The sequence below is a fragment of the Falco rusticolus genome, chromosome 15 (genome assembly GCF_015220075.1).
Source record: "Falco rusticolus isolate bFalRus1 chromosome 15, bFalRus1.pri, whole genome shotgun sequence".
NCBI lineage: Eukaryota > Metazoa > Chordata > Aves > Falconiformes > Falconidae > Falco > Falco rusticolus.
The window spans coordinates 11581606-11599329 of record NC_051201.1 but is presented as its reverse complement, the minus strand read 5'-3'; the positions used below and the strand labels follow the sequence as shown (position 1 = coordinate 11599329).

At 42.2% G+C, this 17724-nt stretch overlaps 1 protein-coding gene across 1 annotated transcript in view; it reads right to left on the bottom strand.

Annotated features, from left to right (window-relative positions):
- Nucleotides 1-17724, bottom strand: part of PEPD (peptidase D) — a 141386-nt gene that overhangs the window by 5320 nt on the left and 118342 nt on the right. Inside the window, exons 13-14 of the mRNA XM_037408711.1 lie at nt 14955-15139; nt 3613-3804 (exon numbers count right to left, since the gene is read on the bottom strand). Coding sequence (XP_037264608.1) covers nt 3613-3804; nt 14955-15139 — 377 coding nt within the window. The remainder of the gene's footprint in view (nt 1-3612; nt 3805-14954; nt 15140-17724) is intronic.

Here is a 17724-nt window from a genome sequence, read left to right as displayed (position 1 = left end):
GAACCAAAGGTAGAAGCAATTAAATATCCTGCTTTTCATTTGGTTTAACATTTGTTTCTGAGTAAGAGAAGTACTGTTGTTTTGAAAAATATTGTAATATTAGCAGATCTTCAAGGTCCTGGGCTTTGTAAATCTATTTAGCTTTTAAATGAGAAAAATCTGCAAATGAAAAAAAGGTAATGTATTTAACATTAGCTGTCTTTCAGCATTTTCTCCAAGCTGCATAGAGTTTTCACATATTAAGTCTAGTCCTAGTTCTGCAGATCCTAGGGAAAAACAAAGCCTGAACATTTAAGGCCAAAAAAAGATTGAACGGTTTTACTGGGTCTTTGAGAAAACATCATATGAACTGCATGAATCAGTAATCAGCTTACGAAGAACGGAAATGTCAAACCCTAAAGGGCAGCGTCTGGAGTTACTATTTCCCTTTCCCTGAGGAATCGGTTGCTTTTCCTGAGCAACATATTCAACTGTATGGACATACCTCTATTTGCACATGTTTATTTACGAATGCAGCAAAGGCAGAGTCCAGGCAGAGCAGAGGTGCCCTGGGACGGGCACTGTGCCAGCGCCTGATGGCAGCCCTTGCCCCACAAAATTTATGACCTCAGTAAACTGGACCTTTGTTTTGCAGATAGAGAACTGAAGTACACGTGATTGAGCGACTTCCTGAAAAGGGCTGGGGAAGCTTGTGAAGGACTGAACTCCACAGCTGTCAAGTAAAGAGGTTAGGGCTTCAGACAGGGCAGCCTGTGCTCTCAGCAGCAGATCCCCTAGCAAAACTTCTTGCCTCCTCCAGAGAGATCTGTATTGGACCCAGAACAGCTGTTGTTTGGTAAAAGCCCACGACAGGGTCCCTGGGAAGCAGTTACAGCCACAGAGCCTGAGTGTCTGTGTTACAGGGACACAGGATGCGTGGGCTGCTGGTGGATCAGCTCGGAGCGTGCGCAGGAGCAGCACTGGTGCCGCCAGCACATGCCCCGCACGCCGGCAGCAAAGTGGGCGAAGGGAAACCTCACCTTCTCTCTCGTTCCTTTCTGCTCTTGCAGCTTTTACAATCTCTTTACAGCTAAATCCAGGCAGCACAAATTACAATAAATGGCTACAGTCTCGCCCTTTTTGGCACAACAGAAGAGCATCTCTTCTCAATGCAGAGACTTGTCACAGTCAAGAAAACTACCCAAAGCCCCCAAAAGACATGAACTCAAGGTGAATTCATTAAAGTTCACAAATCCCCTGTGCAGACAGCCTAACTCAGTATAACAGTGGTGTTACTTTGGTTAACGTAAGTTCATTTTGGAAGTGAATTAAACTAAACCAAATGAAGAACACTTTAATTAGTGCTGAGCTCTGCAGAGGGAAATGGACTACTTATTTCCTTTTGCAGAATGTATTTTTCTTTTAAAGGAAGATTGACTGGTGAGTTCTTTAGCTAGAACTGACACCAATACCAACCCCCATACTTAATATTTGTCAGTAAAACCACTGCGCTTCACAAGATCTTTTTTAATCATGTAGAGAGAAAGTCTTCTGACATGCTTTTGAGGGAAAACTTCACTCACTCTGGATAAACTAGAATGAACCAGCATGTAGATAACTAATCATGCTACACAGCACAAACTGCATCTTCTACTTATGTAGAATCAAATCAGAATTGTAAAGATGGAAAAATTAATTTTGATCGTGTTATAATGCAGCTTTTCTCTAGAATTCAGAAATATTCCGATGTACTTCAGTCTCAGATTTTATTTCCATTCTTCTCCTGGACAAAATCAAGTAACAACATCTGGCTCAGGGTATGTGTGTATTATTATTTTTTTCTCTCTAAGTAAAATGTATTGTTCACAGGGGGATCAGAGATTTAGATTTTTGCTCAATCGTTTTGGGGCAACTCCCCCTTTTAGCAAAGTTTGTTGGCTAGCTCTCCTTACAAGTCATCATTACAGGAAGCTAAGCAAAAAACAGGGGAGAAAGTTAGACTTTGCTTGAAATCTCTGGAACAAGAGTGCCTGATCCAGCAACTTATTACTAAGGTAGAGATCCTGTGCTGTCACTCCTATTCCACACAAACGCAGACAGCGGGTGAGCCATGTGCATGCCTCAAGCTGCAGAGCTCGAGTGGGCATTCACAGCAAGTCATAGAAAAATGTGGGCTTTGCTGAGCATTTCCAGAAAAACCAGGAATCAACTCAACTGCCGAAAAACTCCCACAGACTGTTTACATGGAAAGTGAAGACAGTTCAACCTGTTTTTATTGTGGTGTCACGCTACACAAGTGCATTGCAATGCTCCTTTAAAACACGCTTCAGCACGTGGTGCTGTATCTAACGTGCTCACAGTGAGAAAATGCAGAGTTAGCTGCCTTTTGTTCACCAGTATCTCCTTGGCTGGCTGGCAAGTGTTGATAAAAGAAACAACACGGAGACACATAACGTCTCAGACCTCAGCAGCTAATTAAATACCAGCAAGGGTAAAGTCCCATGTCTCTTGATAAGGGACACACACACATCATAGGGGGAGCGTTCACAGGTGGCTGCCCAGGAGCCTGGCTGGCTCACACGGCTGGGAATGGCACACACATTCTGTCAGCGCTGGTGGTTCAAAGCCAGCTCGGACCAAGAGTGTTACAGTAACTACCCTCTCACGGCTGGTGTATGATGATAAATTAGTGAATGGCAGCAGCAGACAATTCCTAATGAGTGACTTTTCATACCAGAAAATCACCATCGGTGCCAGTGATTGTTAGCTTTGTTGAGACTTTGCAGAAGAGCCACGAGGAGGACGGGGCACTGCAGCTGCCTGCTCTATCTTCTCTGTGCATGAATACGGAAGCTCAGAGAACAATGCGACACCCTCCAAATGCTCGCCCCACTAAAATGAAAACCCACTGGAAACCACTGCAACTGCTAAACGCTCTGTGAGGGCAGTGGCTTTGAATGGGCATTGTGCCCGGGACAGCATGGAGAAACAAGGCCCCTCTGCTTGCACAGCAGCTGCTTGCAGGGCAGGGGAATGATCGCCCAGATCACAGCGACCTCCCAAGCCAGCCGACCCTCCAGCACGCACACTGCTGCCTGAGCACCGGTGCTCGTGAAGCCCATCGGCCATTCTTCTGGAAGACAGGGAAGGCTTTACATGCACAAGTTTCACAGCCTTCTGGCAATAATCCAGTAAGAGCAATTATTGCTGTTTTTCTCTGTTGCCTCCCTGACTTAAACAGCATCGGGCTCTTCTGCCCTGGGAGGGAGCAGCAGACTGTGCCCCTGTCAGGGAAGCTAACTCTGGACTGTGGATCTTGGTCTCATGTTTCATAACATGCATGTTTCACACAATAGACAAAAGACCTACCTGGCAAGTCACTGTACAGTGCTGACAGAGCATATTTCAACCAATGGAAAAATACGGAACTATCGTTTATCAGGTATCACAAGTACAAAAACCAAATTTAAAAAAAACAAAAAAACCCCAGTTTGTCTGCAGGGTCAAATGGCCCAAGGTGCTGCATCAGGAACAGCCCTAAACATTAAAACTTCAACAAAATTTCTCAAGTACACAGTAAACGCAAACATACAAAACCAATTTCAGAAAAACATCTGGTGAAGAATTACTCACCCCACCAAATCCTCTAAAGCGTTGCAGGACATCGTTGTTGATGAAACAGGACTGTGCAGGATCACGGAGGGCTTGGTCCAGGAGGTGGTCGATGAAGTAGATGCCTGGCTCGATGGTCAGCACCATGCCCTGCTCCAGGTTGCGGGCAGTGCGCAGGCTCCTCAGCCCCGGCAGGTCAATGCGCTCCACTCCCTGCAGAAGCAAGACCGGTTGTGATGGATGGAGCGGCATTGCATGGCTGACCTTTTATCAAGGCCCTCCTACGCAGACTGCTCCATAAGACACCCAAACCGCAAGAAATATTTGGGAAGTAGAGGACTGAAAAACTGCGCTATGCAATTACCTCTCTCTCATCAGCCCCCCATTTAGCTCTCGCACAGTGGTGACCAGCTTTCAATTCAACACCTGAACTGTTCTTTGTACCACAGAAATCCCGGCTCTGGATATGCTCGGTACTGTACTCTCTCCCTTGAGAGAAGTACTGCTCTACGGAAAAAAATTACTTGCACTATTCCTATACCCTCCCGTGCAAAGTATGGTATTTTAAACAACGTGCAAATCTTGAAATGCCCCCTCCACGTCATGGCTGAAACAGCTGAACTATGCAGTAGAGAACAATTTCTCCAAGGATATGCAAATGCTTATTCTCACTGAATGTTATTAAAATTACACATTTACGATCTTGATTCAGGAGCAATGAGTCTACACATGACCTCATAAAAACAGCCCATTTAAAACTAAACTTCTGTCAGATTCAGACTTTCAGGCAACATAATGCTGACTGATATTATTAAAAACTAAGTCAAAACAAGTCCTGACTAGAAAAACATTCTCTTCTTCCCAAAAGCTGGTAAAGCAAAATGATATATGAGGACGTGCTTAGTCAAGGAATTAGAAACACTGCAAAGACTAGTTTGGGATATTAATTTTCTTCCCCAAAATGTGCCAGGTATTGCAACATTGGAATAAATATATCTCAATCCCATTAGTTTTTCAAAAATTCTTTGCAACTGTAGCAAAATTTCATCAACAAAATATCATGATGGCCAATAAACAGCTCACAGGCCCAACAGCTTACAAAAACGTGCACACACTTTGCTCACAAAAACTTTTCCGCTTTAAGCCCTTAAGTCAGAGGTTAACAGGTCTGCAAGATGACGGTGTTATTGATCTGGTCTCCACCAAGCTTTCCCCAATCTTGCTTCTGGCCAGTCACGGTACTTTTCCTTGCTGGGCAGAAGGGGTGCCTCCTTTCAGCATCACCAGCAGTGTGACCTGTATCCCAAGGATGAAACACCTCCTTTCCTCAGGACAAAACGTGCTGCCCGGTGCCACCCTGCGTGCCAGGGCAGCATGTCTGGGCACAGCTGTGCTCCGCGTTCCTGTCACACCGATGCGGGGTGGGTGGGTGGGGTGGTGGGTGGTGGTGCTGGAGCATACCCTGCAGATTAGCCACGTTTTTCTCTTACTGAATCATTCCCTCTCCACAGTGGATAGAGCTCCACAGCACTGTTTGCTCTTGAGCTTCGCTTTCAGTTCAGAGAAAGCCTATTTCACAGAAATCCTGCTTGCAACAGCCACTCAGCAGTGTTTGTTTTATTCTCACTGGTCACCCAAGCAATACTGGGGTCGCTTTTTTTCCCTTTGCAGAGCTTATTCTGTTCCAATGCACAGCATCTCACAGCCACCAAGATCTTCACAGCTAACCAGCCTGGACATTTGTGGGTAGGTCTGCCCGTTTTTCTGAGATGGAGAGCATTTACAGTTCTCAGTGCCCCTGCAAGCCAGCGAGTGTATCCTGACCATTTTCACTGTGTATTCGATACATTTTTTTCTTATGTTTGATTTGAATTTTGCAGAGCATTATATTACACTAAAGTAAGAAAACACACATTTGTTATACTGAGGCTAGGAAACAAGAATATTCCAATATTAAGCAAGGCACTTTGCATTTATATTCTTATCAAAACCCAAAGAGAATCAATATCTTTCCAAACTTTAAACAATAGCTGCACTGACACGGAGCCATTTTTCTTTCTGCTCTTGCCCCATGGGGTTTGGCATCTCACAGATTCATTGTAACGCATAAAGGAAATGAGGGCATCCGATCTAGTGGATTAATCTCTCCATGAGCTGTAAACAATTAGATTAGCGTCTGGACCTTTTGGTGTCTTGCCAACTATCTATCGGCTGCTTTACAACAACCAACCCGTATTTGGCTTTTAAGTACACTTCTCTTCAACGCTGCTTGCAAATGCCTTTTCTGAGACAGTCGATCCAAGACAGATGCTAGAAAGATGAATGCGCAGCAAGGCAAACAATGGCAAACATCCTCTGCAGGCAGCCCTGGCACAGCCTCCGCATTTTTTTTGCCTTTTCTTAAAACAAATGAGGTTTAGCACCAGGTGTGACAATAAATCCTCGATGCCCACTTCATTTATGTCTGTGTAGGTGTTAAAGCAACGTGTAGGTATTTTGTCTGGACTCCTTGCAGCCCAATTCTGCTTTTAGTACTTCCTCCAAGAAGCTAACAGCATGGTTACAACTCAGGAGCAAGACCCAGGGATTCACGTTTGGAAACATCCTTCAGCAGCGCAGGCTGCCCAGGCCGTTAACCAAGCAGGGAGGGCCCCTCAAGCACCAGAATACTGCTGCTCCCCCAAAAGTAAAATTTTAACTTCTCTAGAAGGATTTCACAAACTCTTTTTGATATTTCCCCCCCGTCCTAGCTCAGCTCTAGGTTGTGTCAGCTCTTGGCCTCACCTCCAGATTTCGGATTTTGCAGGCACTTAAGTCAACGCGCAAATGGCAGCAGCTACACCTCTTCCATGAAAGCAGCTCTAGCAGGCCTTTGGAGAAGGGGTTACACAGCTCAGCTTTTCAAAGACAGTAAGCAGGACAGCAGTGGGCAGGCTTGAGGCAAGGAAGACCTACGGTCCCTTTTAATAGAGGCTAGCAAGACGTTCACCAAGAGGTGCACGAAATGGATGAAGAGACAGACAGGTCCTGGCTATCGCAGGTACATGGCCATGCACACCCTGAGCGGAGGACAGCCCCAGTCCAGCTTGCTGCAAGGGTGAAGGACAATGTGAGCTGGGACAGGGAACTAGCAGAGCGTGGGAAGGGGAAGGTGACCAAGCTGGGGAGATGACAACACTCCTTCTTTTGAGAACAGTGCTGGATTAAAACATACATTGGACTATGGCTTCAGCATCCCAAATGACATCAGCTCTCTGGGCACTTGTGACCACCTTGCTAGCCACCATGGCCATCAGGTCCAGGGGCTCAGAGTTCTCAGCTTTCAGTCTGCTGCAGTTGTTTATGAAAACTAGGACAAACTGAGGCTTTTTTTAATGACTTTTTAGTCTACCCCCAAACACTACCACCCCCAAATAGAAGACGACAGGTCTGAAACAAGGACGCTGCCATTTTCCATCAAGTCAAACCCTGCTGGGAGCGAAGCCTGATGGGGAAACCTCACACTGTCATCCATCAGTGAATGTGAATCTTCTGCCGTTACTGGGTTTTCTCCTTTGTGAGGAGGGACCCTACATTTTGCAGCTGAACATGAAAGCCTTGTTTTCAACAACCATCATGAAGTTGTTTTGTAGAGGGATGAAATGAATAGTAAAAATCTGAATGCTGGCACAGCAGCTGTGTGGATATCTGCTTCTATTACCATTATAACCTGGAGGCCTGGCCATGGAGCAGGACACTGATGCACTCAGTGCTGTACAACTGTAAAGCATAAGTTGGTAATTTTCCTCAAAAAAGCGTAGAGAATAATCTAGAAAATATTAACACCTAGGCATCTAAACACAGACTCCCAGTGATATTCTGGGAAAATTACTTTTTGAAGAAGTATTTTGTATGTATACTGCAACAACAGACTACATTCAAAATTGTTTTCTAAGACTGGTTTTATTTGGAGGTTCTGCTCACATTTTAAAATTAAGACACTCCCCCCACAGTAAGCACAGATGTACAACACTGTCATTTGTGACTGTACTCCTGCCAAGAACATCAGATTCCAATTAATGGTTCATGTAAGGTAACAAAACCCAGCATGTCTAGGCAATAAGGACTGTCAAGGGAACAAGAGAATTATTATGTAAACTGATTTCATTACTATGTAAGCAAAATAAAAGTTCAAATTAAGTTAAGTGTGCAGTAATATAAAATATATATCTATTTTTGGAATAAGCAGGGAATTAGGAAGTATGCAAATCTGCCTATTCCCCAGAAAAGTGGCTGTGAAAGACTAGAAGTTGCAATATGCCCAGAATACACTTCAGTATAAGGATGAATTACAGCCTGCTCCTAAGCAACTCAATGGTTAATGGCAATATATGCTGCTCTTTCCATGGAAGAACTGCAATGTGTATCGTGCTGGTCTTGTCCCACAGACACCAGCCACCAGGAAAAGCCATCAGAAGCAGAAGTAGCTCCAGGCCCGTTCAGGTGAGCCTGATCTTGGGTCTGTCTTTGCATCAGAACAGAAGAAAACCACAGGTGATGTCTCTGTGCTGGCTGGTCATCACCCACAGGGCCACGACACTAGCTTGGTATGCATGAGCACAGAGATGCAAGGACACCCTCGCCCCTAAAACCAGGGGCTTCAACGCTTAATTGGCATCACCTAAAAGTTTCCTCAAGCCAGCAATGGCAGCAAAACATGGCCACAGCAACAATCACCAAAGCTGCTCATAACTGTGAACTCTAAAGACTTGTGTAGCGGCACAGATGATTTTCTGGTACTTCTTTCCAGCTAAATCATCACAGAACTTTTTTGAGCCTGACAAAGAGACTAGCCCCAGTTGGACCACATCCAATACAGTGAAGTCCTAACCATTTTATCAAGCTAAGTGCAATCAAGTACTTAAATTAGTCAGAATACTAACATTATATTTAGATTCTATGAAATGAACACCGAAGTGAAATCTCAGCTCTTTCACTCTTCCCTATTCTCCCACTGTGTATACCCAACTTCTAATTAGCTCATTTATTGTAAAAAGAACGGAGGCCTGTGCAGCTAATAAAAGTCTTGAATTCCGTTTCACTTGTCTCCTGGTCCCTCCTCTCTAAGCCCTTGTTTCTCTTGCTGAACGTTACTAATGAAGATCAGTTTATTCAATCTATCCTGCTTTTTCCCAGCAGCCTGAGCTGCCTATAGTCACCTGAAGGAACTGCTGTCAGTTCTGCCTTTGAAATCAGCAGCAGGTTACAGAACATGCCCCAAGCATCACATACCACTTGTGGCATTTGCAAGTCAACGTTTCCACTTCTGCAGGAGAATCTAATTACTAGCTGGAGCTTTTGGGACACAGCTCAAAGTTAATATTGGGGAATGGAGGGCACATGATGTTTAACTGGCTATTTTATTTGAAACATTTTTGTCTTTTCCTAGGTATTAACTGTGGTATCAGGTTTAAGCTGCATAGTAAGTTTCCTGTTACTGCAGGGAATGAGGAAAAATCACCTGCACTTATTCGAGGCACCAGTGCTTGCCGAGTCAGATTGAGCTGAATTTCAATCCATCACTACAGCACGGTTCTGAAAGTAACTTCCCATGTCATTTTTGCTTCCTGATTCTCAGATGTCACCAAGCTCCACTGCTATAATAATGGAAATAAAAAACCCACACGGATTTTCTTTTTTCTTAAAACCTTAGTGTGATTTAAAAAAAAAAAAAAAAAAAGAGATGGCAAACAGTAAAAATCACCAGGTTGGCAACTACAACATAAACCTGGAAGGTGAGAGGAATATTTAGCTGGAGAATTCCTAAGAAATGAGAAAGAATTGCAAAAGCTACCAGCAACACTGTTTTAAAATGAGATCAATGACAAGCACCGTTTAAAATCTAATGGATGGGTTTTGTTGTGACACACAGAAAGCATATATAGGCGAGGGCCTTAAATGAAAGGTCTTCTGTGATCTTTAGAAAGTAATATTAGTGGAAATTGCACAACAAAACCCCTAAAGTATACCTACGAAACCTTTTATACCTTATTTTTACATGTAATTGAAAGCAGAACTGTACTGTCTTGGTCTTTCTCTCCTACTGCACCTAGAATGAATTGTTCAAAAACACACACAAGCTCTGTTAAGTCTCTGCTAAAATTTCTGAAAGATTTGGACTTAATATCTCCAGATAAAAACTCTCTTAGCACACAAAGTCTTTTGCAACAAACTTCACCAAGTAAAAGAAACATAAGCAAGTATCTCCATCAAGAAAAAATTAACCAGAACTAATGAAATCCAAACAAAGCAACAAAACCCCCAGGTCCACAACGCTTTCTTTCTCAGAGGAGGAGGGAAACCCTGTGGTACAGCAGCGCATGGGCTGCACCATGGCACTGCACTGACACAGCACCTGAGCCCTCCGCTCCTCTTCTGCCTTTGCTCAAGTCCTAAGGTTCCATGAACACCCAAACTCCAGCATCTGTGTTCACAGGGAAAAGCTGCTGGGAACTGATGACATGTAAGATGCCACATCAGGGTACAAGCCTAACTCTGGGAGGGGCTTAAATCCCACGGAAGAATCTTAGGCTGCAGGAAACTCTCCTGGCTGCTGTTCAACCCAACAGAGAACAATAAGCACTACGGATTGCAGTGCTGTTCTGCATGGAAATGCTGTAGAATTCAAAGTCTTCACCAGTTTGTTTCTTGCTTACACTCTGCCTGCTCAGTGGCCCACACAACTATATGTCTCTGCTATGCAGGAATTCAAAGAATCGAAAGGGAAGTGATTCAAGGGGACCCCACGAGGCAGAAGGTCTTTTCTCCTCATCTTTTCTCAAGGTATACAATCGCTTACAAGAACAAAACCTAGAGCTAAAACTGTTGAAAGGCCCTTTTACTCTTTGCTCATATAAGCACCTACCATACAGGTTGTTTCATGTTTGCAGGCCCTGGGTACGCAAAGCTAGAGCAAGCTCTGCAAAGTATGACCATGTGAAGCAATTTGCATCACTGGGGCTCTACATAACAGCTTTAGGCTTCTTGGTAAATTCAACTCATCCTCTGCTTCTTAAAGGAAAAAACATTAATGCATCATTTGCAATGCTAACCACAAAAAACCGAAATCTTCTGCTTCAGCATAAAGTAGGATACATAAGGAAAATAATTTTTGCCAGAACAAGAAAGGGAACAAGATTATTCCTGTATTCTCTAGTAGGTTTGGTGACCTAAATCCCTAGACAGTCATCTGGGATCTGGGAGCAAGCTTTCTGTTAGAGCCAGATGCAGCCTGTACACCTCTCTGAGCAGCAGAGATGTTCCTCAAGCATGCACAGTAATGGAAGGACATGGATAACTCCAGGATCAGGATCAAAACAAACCTCTAACCTTAATTTGTTGATGCAGAAGAGCAATGAAAGGATCAGCTTTTCATGAGACTAGAGAATTGAATTAAAACTTTAAACTAAGGTAAATCTTGTAATTTTAAAAGACAAAACCAAATGAAACTCTTAATTCGTAAGATGTTAAAATCACAGTAGTTATTAACCTAACTTAAATTAACTGGCTTATTATTATAGAAAGTCATCAAATGTACTTAGCATTCTTTAGAGCCTTACAGTCAATTAACATAACATGAAATTGAATCAACTTAAGCATCTAGAGACACAGAACCTAGATTTAAATGAAAACTTCAGCTCCATCTACCTCAGGGTCTGAAAATTTGGGATCACCTACCACGTTTTCTCCATTGCAACAGGCACAAACCCTCATTTATATCCCATATCGAATTTACCCAGAAACGAATGAGAGAGTGTGGGAAAAACATCTCCATGATTAAATTTTACAGCTGAAGCTAAGCCCAGTGGAGTTTTCACCCTTTGAAGCTAGCTCTGTCTGACTAAGGGCCAGATTTTCTGAAGTGATTAGTACCACTGGGGCTGAATTTTCAGAACTGCTCAAGTTGTAGTTAGACCCTCAAAAGAAGCAGACACATTTTCAAAGAAGTGTTCGATGCTCGGTTTCCCCATGAGGAATACCATGGTACACTGCTGGAGACCCGATTCCCGAAGGAGCTCTTGAGTGCTGAGTACGTCTGAAAATCAGGACATTTACTTACGTGCTTCACCGGAAAACACCGGTGGTTCCACTCTTTTAAACGTTGTCCTAAAATGAGGTTACTAAGATGCATTTATTGCTGGCCAAAGCTAATTACTCTTTATCACAGCAACAAGAGGAAGGAAAATGTTGTATTTTCTAATATCCCGAGTATCCTTTGCAGAAAATCTGCAAGCTTTTTAACAGTGTTTGTCAAAGAGGAAGAAAGTGCTTGTTCAATGCCGCATGTGAAAGCAGCTTACTGGAAAAGATGAAAACTTATTATTGCCAATTTTGAAAAAAGAAATCTTTGGCTACCAATGAATAACTAATCTAAGCTAACAATGTCTGGAAATAGTTTTTTTGGAACATACAAAACTTTGTGACGGATAAAAATTAGGAAATTAAAGCTTATTGTATTATTCCAAATGTAACTGTTTACACTTGATGAAAAATAATGGAATAATATCCACTTGGAAAGTTTTTATTTTTAAAAAATCCTTTGTAATACTCCCAGAAATTCACTCAGCCAAAAGCAAATAAGTTGCTTCTTAACCAGCTAGAAAAAAGAGCATGATACTACAGGCATGGGCTCATGTACAATAATCATAAAAATGGCTTTATGAAATTCCTTGTGAAAATCTCGCTAGCTGGTAAACATTTAAAACACACCAAAAATCACTTCACAGTGTACTAAATGTTTTCAATATGCATTTTCTCACGGAACAATGAGGCATAGATAAAAAGCCTTCTCCCATTTAATGCAGAGTGTACCACACTCACAAGAGGTGCCCCATTGCTCATGTTTAGATTTACCTGGGGAAAACCACGTCCCCTGAAGCCTTCCACTGCCGCCCTGGCTCCGCAGCCCTGTGGCTCCCTCCTGCCGCGGGCAGGGACCGTGCCTCTCATTAGAGCTTCAAGCCCAGAGAAGCCTAATGAAGTTCACCCCACTGGCAGGCTTTGATGTGGGTTTTCCACCATCAGGTGCTCCGACACTCAGGTACCTCACCTTCGTCAAATGACCCATTAGAAAAAGCCTCATGCTTTGGGTCAGAGAGAAGTGATGGGTCTAACAGAGGTGGAATTAATGCTGCAGAGAGAGTTTAAAGGGGCTGCTCTTCTGCAGAACCCCAAATTCATTATTTTTCAAACTAAGCTGATGCCACACATCCATCTATGTGCACATCTACATGCAAATAGAGAACTTCAGATATTTGTTTATGAGCTCACATACACGCTGCCCCCTATTCAGAAAAAAATTTATTTAGGATTGGATTTTGGAAGTAAATTAGCCATGCAAACTTTCTTAACGTAAGAATGCAGTTGCATGTCTACACAAACAAATAATTTTAATATGCAGGTATAAAATCCTCTATCTGCATAGACCTCTGGTATTTTTACACACATAAAGTACGAAATAGAAGAACCTAACTCATTTGACAATGTAGTCCCTATATATCCATTTTTATCTATTAATAGGTTGCTCTTTCAAAATTGTGGACACGTTGGTCTGCTTTCAGGAAAATGATCCCTAAATTATATAATATAGCAGATAATTAACAGTTATAAACGTGGTCCTCTGTACATACAAATTAATTTAAAAACCTGCTTCTGTAGCTCATATGCCACACTACTGAAACCTGCGGTTTCAGAAGATACATAGGGTCCATTGCTCTATACTCCCACCAAACCAGGTGTAGAAATCTCCCTTAAAATTAAGGCACTTGCTCTAATCTTCAAAGCAGACAGTTTCTAAGTAAAAACCAAGCACAGTACTTTTCACTCCCACAATTCTCACTTGTTCCTAAAATTTAGTTCTCTCTTTACCCTACCAGGTCTTAAACATGTGCTCCAGTTTACTTAAATCCACAAAATTCAGAAAGGTTACTTCACAACACAAGTGAAAACAACCTAAGCAAAGGCATGCAACGTCAGGGTCCTGGATTGTTAAATCCATGAACTCTCCAAGTAATCACATCCCTTGTACGTTGCTGAATGCCTCTATTTGTACACAGACATAATGCACTTGGGGGAGAGAGAGGGGCAAACATCCATCCCTTCTGTATTAGCTAGTGAAGAAACCTTAAAATCAGAATAGGGGTGCTTTTGATTTTTGTTTTATTTTTATTACATGTAAGCTTATTAGCTGATGCTAATACATAGCCATCACAGTACTGTGTCTCAGCAATAACTATATGTCGAACATGACAGCCCTCAAACATTACATACTGTTTCTTCCCTGCCTGCAAAAGTAAACCCAGCAACAGCAGCTGTTATGTAGCCTGTTCACCCAACATGAACAAGCTCCAAAATATGCTTAAACCTTACCTAAAAAGTTCTTAGCTTCTTTTTCAGGTTCTTGTAAAAGAACATCTTAAATAAGAGAGAAGACATGATCCATTTTCATCATGTATTATTGAAAACCCTTACACAGTTAGCCTCAAATAACCAAAACATAACACAGAGAAAATCCTTCTGAAGCTGCTGTAACGTTCTTTTTTTATTCAAACCTTAAGTTCAATTCCCCTTAGAGAATTTTTAGTATCATTGCAAACATCTTACCATTCATTGGTTACTGAATTTTACCCATTCTCTTTTCAGACCACAGTCATGAACCGTCATGTTAATTCAAGGAAAAAGGTAACCATTCTGTATTTTCTGCAGAACTCAATACAAGAGATTACGCTTTCACATTTGCAAAGACCGGAAGACTTGATGGATTTTTTTTCTTTCCATTTTCATTCCCCAGACAGCACATCTACATCGGTGCCCGTGTTGACACTGGAGACTGAAGTTCAAGACAGGAATATGAGCCAGATTGTTTCCATATGACAGAACCAACGCGATTTACTAGCCCAGGTGCATCAGTGGGCTCCCACAGCTGTTTCACATCTGGAAGAGAGCAAGTGAGTCTTCCCACTACAGGTCTCAGGTAGACCGAGATGCTCTCTGCCACAGCACAGGGTATGCTTGAGTGATACATGTTACAGCAGTGACTCATGAAGAAACACCACAATGTATGTAGAAACTGAACAGATTAAGAAGGCCTGAAGGGTGCCATCCAGCTGACTTCTCCCCATCAGCAATTTATGTTTTAATGAACTAATAGATTCCCTTAAAGTAAACTGCATAAAATATCACATTCAGAAAAAGATTCACTTAAATGCACATCTGTTCCACCTCTGAGAAGATGCAACCAGCTAATCATGAATAAACTAAGAGAAATGCTAATTGAATTGAGAGGGGTTAATCTGCAAGGCAATTGAGAATGGACTAACACTAACCTCTGGGTAGCCTCCAACGTCATGCACATCGATTCCAAGTAGATGTCCAAGTCCGTGTGGCATAAATATTGCACCCAGATGAACCTTCACCATGTCATCGACATTGCCTTTCAGAATGCCAATTTTAGTCAACTCCTCCAGATGGACTCTGTCAGCCAGACGGTGCATATCAGGCCAGGCGACCCCTTAGAGAGCAGAAACAAGCAGCTGAGTTAACTATTGCTAAAAGTTTTTAAAGACGACTTTCAAAAAGCAGATGTAACACATGTGCCCTTTGTTTATATAAAAAACAAAGGTGGAAAGAGCAACCACATTAGCCCAAAAATACTTTAAACAAGAGAAAATTATCTTAACGTGCATGTGAAGCACAGAAATCTACAAACAAGAGAAAGAACAGCACCTTATAATCCAGATCCACATGAAAAAATGTTAAGACACTGTATCTAAGCATGTCAATGCAGATCCAAATTTATCAGTGAGTTTTCTAAAGGAATGTCAACTGTAAAATGCAGTTATTTAAAATGCGGAGTACGAAATATTATTATCCTATTATTTTCAGTAATGATCATACCCATTTAGAACATTTGAGATGAACAGTACTTTTCTACGTACGTGGATTTAAAGCCCACATCTTTCTGGCAAAGAGACTCTCCAGAAATTAATGACTCCCTTGTGTTAATGGGCTGTGTAAAACACAAGTCCTCTAATACACGTACTAAAACAGCATTACAAAATACTGTTGGTTGACTAGAGACAGTGCCAGGATACATTAGATTTCTATTATTTTGGTATAGGATACAATTTTTTTTTGACAAACTGCTGGGGGGAGGAGGGAGGAAGAAAGCAGCTCTTTTGTTAGTAACACAGTACTGTCTTAATTAGTTCACCATGGCTTTGAGTCATCATCAACAGAGCGGTTGCAGAGTCAAGACAACTAGGGCTAAGGTACAGTAGAAGAATATTTTCCTTGTTCCATTTTGGCATGATTAAACAAATAAAAACCAAGCAATTTTTAAGGCCAAAACCCCATTCGCTTTAATCCAGTTAAACACGCAGCTCTAGGGTCTCGTGAACATGAATGTCATATCACAATTACATTAGCACTTTTTGCTGAAAGTACTGAGGCTTCAAAGGCTGAAATAAAATCACCCTATAGGAGTGCTTAAATAAAATTCAATTGTCTTATATGGCTCCAATATAAAGATTGGAACCAAACTGAAGAGCTGCTCTGTCTTGCATGTCGTCCGCACAGAAACCGATGCACCTTTAGGCTCCTGTTAACACTGGCTGGGAAACAGCTCAGCACGTACGTGCGTTTCCAGGCTGCCTCCTTTTCCCCAACAGATTACTCAGTGATCAAACTTCTTAGCCTGGTGCATGCATGCATGCAGCTGAAGAAGCACCTTCCTTGCCCAAGCAAGACATAAGACAGAGGTGTGCAGCAGAATACGTTGGACACCCTCAGTTGCTGTTTCCTCACAAAAGCTAACAGTGCCCGAGTGAGTGACGTTCACCCACAAAACGTGCTGTCTTACTGTTAATGTGCTGTCTTGGTGGTTTCCCTGCTTTAAAAAGGAATTTAGATTTTTCCTTCAGTAAGAATACAACTATAACCAGTTGTTCTTTTGACAACTGTGTTCAACATAATTATATTTTACAAGAATTTATCTTTTTGAACATTGATTGTATTGCAATTTTCACTTCTCTAGATTCATCTATGTTTCACAGCTATCTCACAACAGGCTCCAATCTGTTGCATGATATATTGAAACCATTACAATCTATCATGTCGACATTATGGATATCAAACTGGAAGTACTCCTGAATCACAGTTGCTTTCCTGTTTTGTCATTGTGGGAATCCAGAATTTCTGCGTGTAACTCCCAGTTCAGCTTCTGCACTTTGCAGTCAGCTCTAACTGCTCTAAAAGCCTACTCTTTCTGGGGACACTAGATGTTCTTTGCAGATCTCTCCCATGATTTCTTAGCTAAGCATTCCTGCTATTTTCTTCCCTATGACTGCAAAGCCACACGTAACATCCAACCCTCGTCAACGATTTGAAGTCTCATCCCCTCTTGATATAAACGAAGACCAGAAGTCTGTTGCTGTAACACACAACACAAGCATCCCAGATGCTCTGAATCAGCTTAAGATGAGGTGCCTGAGAGAAGTGAAGATGAGTTGCCTGCTGTTTGCAGTCCAGCTTCCCCCTACAGCTGTGCTGGTACCATTCCTCTCCATCCAAACCCACAGGCTCCACTTAAAGAGACAGAGCGACCTTTATCAAACTGAGGAAGACATACAAAGATTAAACAGATCAGAAATAAAAAACACCAAACCCACATATCCATTTGTCAGCAGAAGTTTAACAACCACTGCCCTAACTGAAAAGATTGCTGTGATTGTAAATCCTGAGTATTTCTGGGCACAGAGCAAATCCATTAGAGGCCCTTCTTCCCTTGCCTCTTACTTTTTCCTTTTTTTCCTCATTGAGAAAAAGCATGACTATTTCCCCTCTCCTCCTCCCGCCCAGAGATCTCTGTTTTCCACCTGTTTTGGTTTTTATTCATCTTATCTGTTTCATTAGAGACTGAGGACAACAAAAAACTCCACTGTGAAATAAATAATGAGGCTGGATGAAAATCCGTAGCTTTGGGTTTTCTCTTGGAACAAGGGCAGCGCTTCGGACAGAGCCCAGTGAAACGGCTCTGGATCACATTCTTATCATCTAGCCAGTGCCACCAGTTTTGTTAGAGATGGGAAGTACTTC